The 11,152-nt window shown below is 46.2% G+C and overlaps 1 protein-coding gene across 1 annotated transcript in view; it reads right to left on the bottom strand.

Moving 5' to 3' along the window:
• SPON1 (spondin 1) overlaps positions 1-10,070 on the bottom strand; it is a 267,507-nt gene extending 257,437 nt beyond the window's left edge. The window contains exon 1 of the mRNA XM_006773190.2: positions 9,538-10,070. Within this exon, the coding sequence (XP_006773253.2) occupies positions 9,538-9,778 (241 nt within the window). The 5' untranslated portion in view covers positions 9,779-10,070. The remainder of the gene's footprint in view (positions 1-9,537) is intronic.
• Between the last annotated feature and the right edge of the window lie 1,082 nt (positions 10,071-11,152).

Below are 11,152 nucleotides of genomic sequence, written 5' to 3'. Positions count from 1 at the left end.
TCTCTCTCTCTCTCTCTCTCTCTTTCTCTCTCTCTCTCTCTCTGGCAGAGAGAAAAACATTTTTCTTTCCTTCCATCCAGCTCTCTTAGAGGGAGATCTCACACCTGGGTTCTTGGGGTTTAAATGATACATTATTTTTTTTTCAACAAATAAGGATCTAGTGCCTGGTATAGCCACACGCTGTTCGGAGTGCTAGAAATAGAATGGCAATAAGACACAGTCCTTGAATCTCATAAAGCTTGTATGCTAGCTCGAGGAAGCAGATGATAAGATCATTTCAGAGAGTTGTTAAGGTATATGAAGAAATAAAATCAGGCAAAAGTAATGGGAAACAGAAATTGATGGTCAGAGGGGCCTCTTTAAAGAGATAATATCTGAGCCAAAACTTAAACAACAAGGAGTGAGTCGTACAAAGAGCAATCCAGACACGGAAGAGAGCACGTACAAAGGCCCTGGGGTGGAAATGAACCTGTTGTGTTTAGAAAATTCAAAGGGCAGTATTGCTGTTTTGAGGAGAAGGAGAAGAAAAAAGTAAAAAAAATGAAGAAGGATGAGGAGAAAAGGAAGAGGGAAGAAAGAGGAAGAGCATCAGAATAGCTTCCTGTAGCACTTAGAATCAACATTTAGTGTTTATGGTCTGCTTCGGAGTCTGACCACCTGCCTTTACCCCTATCCCCCACACACAATGGTTTGTGCTTGGAACCCTTCCTCTCTCTCATATTTGAGATATTTTCAAATCTCTGAACCACAACTGTAAACTGGATTCAAGTTATTTCCCTCGGATCTCCAGTGCCTCCGCAAACCAGCAGATGTGAGTAGGCCTCTGTTTAAGTTTCTGCACTTTTCATAGCAGTTATTATTCTGTGAAAGTTAGAAGCTTTGTCTATGCAGAGCTTGCAAAGGACTTTTGGTGATATCATCTAATCCCAGACCCTTCCTATCTTATCCTCAATTCCAGCCTAGCCAAGACACCTAGTAATAATGTCATACTAGTAAGAGCTGGCCAGACACATAGAAAGCTATATGTGATGTAGTGAGTTCCCTGATATATATTCAAACACACTATCCACTGTTGGGGGGGCGGGAGGGGGGGAAGAGAGGAAATAACACTTTAGATAATTTGGGCCACTTGCTACTCCATTATGTGCTTGAATGAGCATGGTTCCCTCACTCCTGCATATAGTGAGGATTTCAGATCTTTCATGTCAGTGTTTAAAGACAAATGAAACACACACACACACACACACACACACACACACACACACACACACACAGAGACACACACACACTCCAGTACTCAACTTAAGAAACATTGATCTCTTCCAGTGCTGAAAGAACCAGGAGTGCTGGCCTTACTGAGAAATGTCCATTGGTTTCTATTCCCCACTAACAAATCATCTGGAGGGGAACATAAATAAGGCTAGGTTGAATCTAGTATCCATGCTATATTTAATGTACAAATTCAAAGGATTTTTAAGGAATAATTTTGATTTATGAGATTTTGGCTTTCCCTAGTGCCTCTTGAATCTATCTAAGATTCAACTCCACTGTACTCAAATTATTTATTTTGTCTTCATTCTGAATGTATATCCCAATGTTGTTTCTTCTTCTTCTTCTCCTTCTTCTTCCCCTTCTTCCCCTTCTTCTTCTTCTTCTTCTTCTTCTTCTTCTTCTTCTTCTCCTTCTTCTCCTTCTTCTCCTTCTTCTCCTTCTTCTCCTTCTTCTCCTTCTTCTCCTTCTTCTCCTTCTTCTCCTTCTTCTCCTTCTTCTCCTTCTTCTTCTTCTTCTTCTTCTCAAAAGAAATCTTCTTCCATGCCTCTTACACTTTCTACAGATTTGGTATTTTCCATTCTGGTGTCTGCTAAGTCTGTACTTCTCTCTCTCTCTCTCTCTCTCTCTCTCAACACATGTGTGCATTTTTAAAAATATATTTTTATTGATTTCAGAGAGGAGGGGAGAGGGAGAAACATCAATGATGACAGAGAATCATCAATCAGGTGACTCCTGCATGGCTCCTACTGGGGACTGATCCTGTAATCCGGGCACATGCCCTGACCAGAATCAAACCTGTAACCTCTTGGTTCCTGGATCAGTGCTCAACCGCTAAGCCACACCCAGTTGGGCCATTTTCTTGTTTTATCCAATTGTACCTTCACTTCTTTCTTTCCTTGCAGCTTCCTCCTTTATTGAGGGAGAGGATGGGACGGAACAGGAACTCCAACATATTGGCCCCTTTCTGTCTTTTCAGTATGAAACCTATTAAAACACACACACACACACACACACACTCTTCTTCACCTACTGGTTTAGGCAGCAATTATATCAACTTCACATGCTATTGAGGAGATCCATATAGATGACCTACCTGTCAGTGCAAGAACATGAAATATTGTGTTTCTACATGACTGTGCATTAAAACATGTGGCAAAGACCTCCAGTTGTCTTCCTAATTCAATTTTCATCTTCATCCTTATGAAAAAATAAATTCCTCCTCCAAGTTTTAGCTGGGCATGTGTCTGTCCAGCTAAATGCTAGATTTTCCAGGCTCCCTTGCAGCTAGATGTAACCACATGACTAAATTCTTACCAATGGAGTGTGTTTCAAAGTTCTGGGTGCAATTTCTTGGTCACATCATTAAAAGAAAGCTCTACTTTCATTCCCTGCCTATATGCTGAGTGGAGCTCAGAAGGGTGGTAAATGAGCTGGCTATATCTATGCTGATAGGAACATTCTAAAACAGTACTGTCCAATAGAAATAAGCCTAAGCCAGGTGAAATTAATTTTCTTTGTTAACAGATATCCAGTAGGAATAAATGTAAAGCAAATAACTTTAATTTTAACAACATATTTCATTTAACCTAATACATCTAATTTTCACTTCAATATGTAATCAATATAAAATTATTAATGAGAAGTTTATTCTTTATTCATACTAATTATTCAACAAATGTGCATTTTACACTTACAGCATATCTCAATTCGGATTAGCCACATTTCAGTGCTGTGACTCATGGCTACATATTGGACAAAGAGTGCTAGATGATGGTGAAGCAACAAGACAGAAGGAATAACAATATCTATGTATACAGAAGTACTCAAGTTTTAAACCTTGGAAAATTACAATTTGATATACTTTCATTTTTTGCATGTTTTTCTTTTTTGCATTTCATGAAACTAAAAATAATAAACAGTCTCCACGACCATTAAGCACTTAAATATGTACTATGCATCTTTTAATTTTTATTATCAATTTGAATTAAATACTTATCAAAGGGCGACAAAGGTTAAAAATAAATTTGAATAATAAAAAAGAAGAAAATGGAAAATGAAAAAACTAATTTGAAAAGATATTTGAACATCCATGTTTATTGCAACATTATTTACAACAGCCAAGCCATGGGAACAACCTCATTTAAGTGTTCATTGATGGCCCTAGCTGGTTTGGCTCTGTGGATAGAGCATCAGCCTATATCACCAAAGGATCCTGGGTTCAATTCCAGTCAAGGGCACGTACCTCGGTTGCAGGCTCCTCTCTGGCCCGGGCCCTAGTCGGAGCTCGTGTGGGAAGCAACCAGTCTATGTGTTTCTCTCACATCAATGTTTCTCTCTGTCTTCCTCCCTCTCTTCCACTCTCCCTAAAAATCAATGGAAAAATATCCTCAGGATGAGGATTAATAACAAAAAAATTAAGGAAGTATCAACTGATGGATAATGGATAAAGAAAATGTGGTACATACAGAGTGAAACAAAAGTAGGTTTACAGTTGTGAGTATGCAAAACACAGAGTTTGTTCTTGTATTATTATTTAATAAGTATTATATTTTTTCCATACAAACAAACTTTTGCTAACCTACTTTTGCTAACCCTGTATGTATAATGGAATACTACTATTCCATTATAAAAAAGAGTGGAATCTTGCTATTTATGACAACATGAATGAACCTTGAGCACATTATACTAAGTGAAATAAGTCAGACAGAAAAAGAAAAATACTGTATGATCTCACATATGTAGACTCTTAAAAAAAAAAAAAAGCAACAACAACAAAACCAAGCTCATAGATACAGACAACAAATTGGTAGATACCAGAGTGGGTAAGAGGGTGGAAGAGGGCGTTGATGAAATGTGTCAAGTGGTCAAAAAATACAAACTTCTGGTTATAAAATAAATAAATCCTGACGTTGTAATGTACAGCATGGCGACTATAGTTAATCAAACTGTATTGTATATTTAAAAGTTGCAAAGAGAGTAACTCTTTTTTTAAAAAAATGTATTTTTATTATAGATGTCAGAGAGGAAGGGAGAGGGAGAGAGGTAGAAACATTAATGATGAGAATCATTGATCTGCTAACTCCCACACACCCCCTACTGGGGATCAAGCCCGAAACCTGGGCATGTGCCCTTGACCAGAATCGAACCTGGGATCCTTTGGTCCACAGGCTGATGCTCTATCCACTGAGTCAAACCAGCGAGGGTAAAAATAACTCTTAAAAGATCTCATCAAGAGAAAATAATTTGTAATTATGTATAATAACAAATGGTAACTATTGACTTATTGGGGTAATCATTTTGTAGTTATACAAATATTAAATCATTTATACCTCAAAATTTTTCTTTAAAAAGAAAGGGGGTAATGTACAAGAAAAGAGGAGAGGTGGGAGGAGTGACTTAGAAACACCATCAGAAAGGATATATGAGCATAACCAATGGACACAAGACACTGGGAGATGTGGGGTGAGGGCATGTGCCGGGGGGGCAGGGGAGGCCGGGGGAAGGTCAATGGGGAAAAAAAGGAGACATATGTACTACTATTTGTAATACTTTAAACAATAAAATAAAATTTAAAAAAAGAATAAAGAATCCATAAAAGTAAAAAATAAAATAAAAATAAAGTAAAACTAGATAAGAGTTCATTTAAAAGACCCCATCCTGCTTAAATTTCTCGGATTATACCTACATACTTTTCAAACATATAATTTTACAGGCATGATCATATAGCATCTTCATGTGAAAATAAAACAATAGTCAAATTAGTTTCTTTTTTCCTATCCAATTTGTTTCTGTTTCCCCACAAACAAAAGGAATTGGCTAAAGACTGACAAGGTTCTTCATGTTTCTAAATTAATCCTCTGGTTTATGGGAAAATGCAAAACTGAAGTCTATAACAAGAAAAAAAGCAAATGTAAATAGGGACCTAGTACTTCATACTTTGTGTCCCAAGATACGTCAGTTATTATCTTGGTTTGCTGCTGCTGTTTTTCTTCAATGAAGACAGATCCAGAAGGCTGAGGGTAGCCGAGAGAATTCTTTCTACTCTCAATTCATTTCATTGAATCTGTATAGAAGCCTGGTTCAGAGCACAGATTTAGGAGCCAGACATCCCTGAATATTTTTTAAAGAATAGTTTATTGATTTTTAGAGAGAGAAGAAGGGAGAGGGGGAGAGGGGATGGGGAGGAGAGGGAGGGAGGGAGGGAGGGAGAGAGAGAGAGAAGAGAGAGAGAGAGAGAGAGATCAGCTGCCTCCTATACTCCCCCCACCAGGGTCTGAGCTGCAACCTGGACATGTGCCCTTGATGGGGAATCCACCAGCAACCTCCCGGTGTACCCGACAATGCCCAACCGACTGAGCCACACGAGCCAGGGCAGTCATCCCTGAACTTTTACCTTGACTCTGCTGACTATTAGCTGTGTGACTATGGCAACTTACTAAACTCTTTAAGACTTAGTGTTCTCATATGCAAAAATAAGAAGAATAAACCACCTCAAAGTACTCCAAGAACTAAGATGTGAGATGAGTAGGAAGCACTTAACACAATGCCTGATGCGATATTCACTGCCAAGTATTTTCCTATTTCTAAAATAATCATCTCATAACATATATTTATTTTAGCACCTACTGTGTGACCATTTTCTTTTGACAAGGATGATTTCTAATTCTCGCAGCAACACTGGGGGGTGGGGTGCGGGAAGTCTCATTTTACAGTTGGAGAAATTGTGGGTCAGAGAGGTGGAGCGGCCTGCCTGAGGTCACCAAGTACTTACGTGATTGAGCAGGAGTTGAAACAGATTCAGCCAATATCAAAGCCTGTGCTCTGTCTCCCAGGCTGAGGTGGTGTGTGCCCCAGAGGACAGAGAAAGACAAGGCAAAGCAACTCTGGAGGTCTCCAAACCTCCCAGTTTAGAATAAATCCCCCAATTATGTTTGAAGTCGGAGAAGCTTTTCAAATTTCAACAAGACATTCTTTTCCCATCAAGTTCCTTGAAATTTCCCTTTAAAGAGCATCGAGGAAAAGCCACTCTCATTAGCCAGGGTCTGGCTTTATTTTCCTAATAAACAGACCTAATAAATCAGACAATGGAAGCTCTTTTATTTTCAATCAATTCTTGAACATTGCAGCTGATTTTCCTCTTCTTGGCTTGGAATTGTGATCTGGGAATGGCTGGTCCTGCAAATTGTCCTCCCAGAAGCAATGCCCCCTTGAGGATCCTCCACTTGTTATTTTTAATCACTGTAATCTCCTTTTCAAAGGGGGCCCTGGTCAGAAACAGAGCAGGCCTTTCAGGGCTTTCTAAAGCACAATTATTGCAGAGGGACCCAGATGGGGAGGAGGGAGGGAGAGAAGTGGTGGGAGAGAGAGGGAAGTCAATATAGTACTAACAACTCGGAAAAGCTGAATAATAATCTCAATTGGATCCTGACAATTGAGAAGAAACCGTATGTTTCAATACATTTGCAATAAACAGGAGCCATTTCATTCCAGTCCAGAAAGCCTGAAGGCTATGCTGGGGTGGGGAGCATGGAGAGCAGAACCTATTTGGGGGTGGACTGGAATACTGGGGACAAAGATTTGCGGCAGGAAAACAAGCCAAGGATTGATTCCAAGGATTGTGAGGGGCCCTAATTCAGGAAAAAGTTTTTTTTAAAAAAAAAGCAAACAGAACACCAGGGGAATGTTCATTTCCACAGCCCTAAGTCAATACTCCAGGAAGAATGCATTAGACTTACTTTTCGCACAATTATTCTAAGAAAGTAAAAGCCAACATTAAAATGTCAAACTAGGTCAGCACCCCTTTCTTCCTAACGTTGAGTGGCGGAATCGGGTTTGCTAATCACAGAAGGCCTCAGTGTGGTTTCTGCAAGGTCTTTCTTTCAAGATTTCTTAGCCACCAGCAAGGAGAAGGATGATTGCCTGTCTCATAGCCTGAGTGGGGGCCTCCGAGTCCAAAAGGCTAACTCACATTTGAGGCTGGAATAACCGTAGCGTGAAAGTCTAGTTCTCCCCTCGCCCCCAGCCCCAGTTCCCACCGCCCGGCCATGGACACCTAGGCAATCAGGGAACCCCGTGGCCCAGGTGAATACCTGAGGCACCTCCTTCCCTGTTCTGGGGCCCTGGCCAGTGCTCAGCCAAACTGGGAGGATTGGGAAGAAATGCCACATAGGGCACCTGTAGGGCACTTGGCCTAGGCCCCATACTGGTCTAAACCACACACACACACACACACACACACACACACACACACACACACATCCTCCTGGGCTTAAATTAGGAACAATTTTAGGCAAGGCTTCTACCAGGGAGCAATCAATCATTCATTTATTCAATTAATTCTTGAAGACCAGAAAACTGCTATTCACGGTAGATTAGACAGGTGGAGTACTGAGAAAAACCTACTTTTACACACACACACACACACACACACAACAAAACCAATCTGAATTATTAAACTAATAAAGGCTGTCTAACTCAAACTAACATGTATTGAAGACCTCAGGCACACTCATCTTTGTAAACTCATTCCGGACAGGCACACAGAGAGGTTGGATAAACAGCTATATTCACAGCTGGAGAATGGGCCCAGAGAAATTAAGGACTTGAACAAGGTCGTACAGCTACTCAATCCAAGTCCCTCTGACTCCAGAGCCACATCCTTCCCTGCCACGTGGATCTGGGGCCATTTCCCAAGAGAACGCAGATTCTCCGATTGGGGGAGGGATAAAGAGACCAATTCCCGCTGCCCCCGGGTCCACTGAGGGCATTGGCTGTTTCCCAGCTGCAGGCCTAGTTCCTTCAGCTGCGCGCCAGCCCAGCCCGGTCCCCCCAGCGCTGGGTCGCTGGGTCGCACGTCCTCCACCCAACCTCCTTCTCCCCGCCGCGAAGTCCCGACCATCCCGCCAACCCGCGCGCCCCGGGTCCTGGCGGCTGCTTGTCAAGCGCTGAGCGCCCCCACTTGCCAAGGGCGCACGGCAGCCGGCTCTGGGTAGCTCCCGGTGGAGAAAGTCGGGGATCCCCGGAGAAACGGGAGAAGCGTCCGGAAAAGGGTGGCCCCTGGTTCCGGGTCGCCTGTGCGGCCCGGGCGCCCGCTGACACTGCCCCAAACTTTCTCCCGTGTCGCTCCCACCGCCTCCTCCCTCCAAACTCTAGGAACCGGGGAGGCGGGTGTGGAAGGGCGGGCGGTGGCTGTGAACCCATTCGCCCCACTAGATGCCCCCAACAACCCACTTTCCCCTGCTCGGTGCCAGAGTTGACTTAGGACAGGGTAGAAGTGGGGAGACATGCTCCCTGTCGCTCCCCGCCTGCTGGGGAAGTGGGGCGGGGGGGGGAGGGAGACAGGTGAAACCAGGTAGGCTTCCCTCCCTGCCCCTGGTCAGGTCTGTGCCATGGAGATGCCCGTCATGCCCAGAAGGCGCTCAGCTGCTCGGGCATCCCCTCCCTGCGCTCCTGAATGCCTGCTCTGGGCTGAGGCGCTTGGGCACGGTCCCTGGGGCACCGATCCTCCGGAGCCACGGTCCCCCGCCCTCCAGGGAGCAGACCTCGGGAATTTGGGCGTCCCTTTCCATCTTCACCGGGTTCCCCTTTCCTATTCGAGGCTACACTGAAGGCCCGGTCCACTGGGGGGTCCTAGAAATCCAGGGTCATCTCCCTTGCCTGGAAAATATTGGGAGTTCTGTCCAGAGACCCTTCCGAAAAGCTTCAGGCTCTTCCCTCCTTCCCATGCCCAGTTCAAGGGGAAGCTTCAAGTCCCTCTTTCTGAAGGGATCTGTCGGGGAAAACTGGAGTGAGGGTTCCGCTGGGATGTCAGTCAGAGAGAAGCTGATGTCTTCTCCTCCAGGAATGGAAGCGGGCAAAGCCGGACTTCACCACCTTGCTTGGGATCCAACTGGGAGAAACCAGGTCCCCTCCACTCCAGAGACGGATCTGGAGAGAGGCGGGTCTCCACTGTTCTCCCGGACCCAGCCGGTTCCTTCCCAGCCAGGCCGGTGTGGACGCGTTGCTTCGCTATAGCCCACACCCGGGAACCGCGCATCGGAAATGGGGGTTGCCTCCCCTGGCAGAGGGCCCCGCGACGGCCAGGAACTGGCTTGGGAATTGGCTCACAGCTCCAAAGGGCTGAGGATAGCCAGGACAGAAGGGTCCTTGCCGGGCTGCGCAGACACCGTGCGCCCGGGGACTGTGCGCCCTCCTCCGGTCCCGCGCGGTCGGCGCCCTCCGGGGGCCCGGGGCCCGCGCCCCCAAACGCCACTCTGGGCCACTTACCGCGGTAGCTGGTTCCCGGCTTATAGAATTCGGGGTCGCCCTCCACTCGGAGGCTGAACTCGGTGTAGCCCTCGCGGCGCGTGCCTTGAGCGCGCAGGATGCGGCTGCAGTAGCCCTCCGACTTGGGCACTTTGTCCAGGGTCTCGTCGGAGAAGGCCAGCGCTACTACGGCCAGGGGCAGCGCCAGGGCCAGCAGCGCTGGACTCCGGCTCAGCCTCAGGGGCGCCGGGGAGAGCCTCATCCTCGCGGGCCCCCAACTTTGTGCTCCTGCCGCAGGCCCTCGCCACGCAACTCCTGCCCGAAGGGGTCCCCGCGGAGACCTGGCAGAGCCTGGGCGGGAACGGGAGCTCGGAGCCCGGAGACCGTGCCTGCCTTGGCTTGGCAGCTGCGCTGCGCGGAACTGAGCTGAGCCGAGCTGAGCTGAGCGAGCGGAGCAGCGCGAGGAAGGAGGGCGGCGGCAAAGGAGGAGGGAGGGCTGATTTCGCCCAGATCCCCGAGTGCAGCGCTGTTTTGTTTCGGAGCTGGCGATTAGCGGCGCTTGTGTGTTTATTTTGAGATGCTGATTCCCAGGGTCGGGCGAGGAAATCATAGGATACTGGGACACTGCGGGCTCTGTCCCACCACCGAGGTTGCTGTCCCCACCCCCCGCTACACTTTGTGGAGGAGGGTATTTGAAGGAAGGAAAGATGCTAACTTTTGTTGCACACCTACTCTGTGCCTAGCTATATGCTGGGAGGTTTACTTATGCTATCTGCTCACCTTCTCCACCCTGACTGCACACAATAATGGCATTACTTTCACTCACTGTATAGATGAGAAAACTGAGGCCTCAGCCAAACAGTTAAGGCAGGATCAGGTGCCATGACTACCTGACTATTGTTGGAACAATCGGACTGGAGGATAAGAAATGGACAAAATAACTCATCCATTGGGCACAGTAGGCGCAGTGCCTTGGAAAGGAGTTTTGAAAGGCTCAAAGGAAAGCCTGTGTTTCCTTGGCTTAGATTTTAGTTCAGGTTCTCAGACCCCAGTGAGATGTTTGGAGAGGAGCTGAGCCCCAGGGCTCACTGGGCAGAGCCTCAGGCACCAAGCCCAAGGCCAGGCAGCAGAAGGCCCAGGTGCAGAAATTTCTCCCAGGGTTTGCCTAGGGGCAGGCCTGAATCAAACCTTAGTCCTGCCACTCCCCTACTGTGAGACTTGGGAGAATAATTTAACCTCTCCAAGCTTCCTTTCAATGCTCTGGGGAAGTTATTTGTGAGTGCCTGTGGGCCAATACACTCTTCCTCTAGGGGGTGCTAGGACCAAATGAATTGAGCCATATAAACCGGGCTGGTCTTTTGGTTCCCTGGGTTTGGGCTGACCCAGGGAACCACAGCAATGAAGACCAAGCCCACCGTGGAGATGCCTCAGGCCTCTGCCTCCCCTCTGTGTGCACACTTAACTAGGTGCTCTCGGAAACTTCAATTACCCAGCTCCCCCTTCCCCTGGGCAGTCAAGACACCTCAAGAGTCTCCATTTAAAAAGCAATCTCACCCTAGCTGGTTTGGCTCAGTGGATAGAGCGTCGGACTTCTGGGTTCAATTCTGGTCAAGGGCACATAACTCATAACTCGGTT

The sequence above is a fragment of the Myotis davidii genome, unplaced genomic scaffold, assembly GCF_000327345.1.
Source record: "Myotis davidii unplaced genomic scaffold, ASM32734v1 scaffold946, whole genome shotgun sequence".
Lineage (NCBI taxonomy): Eukaryota > Metazoa > Chordata > Mammalia > Chiroptera > Vespertilionidae > Myotis > Myotis davidii.
Note: the sequence above shows the minus strand (reverse complement) of the source record. Positions and strands in the feature narration are given on the sequence as shown.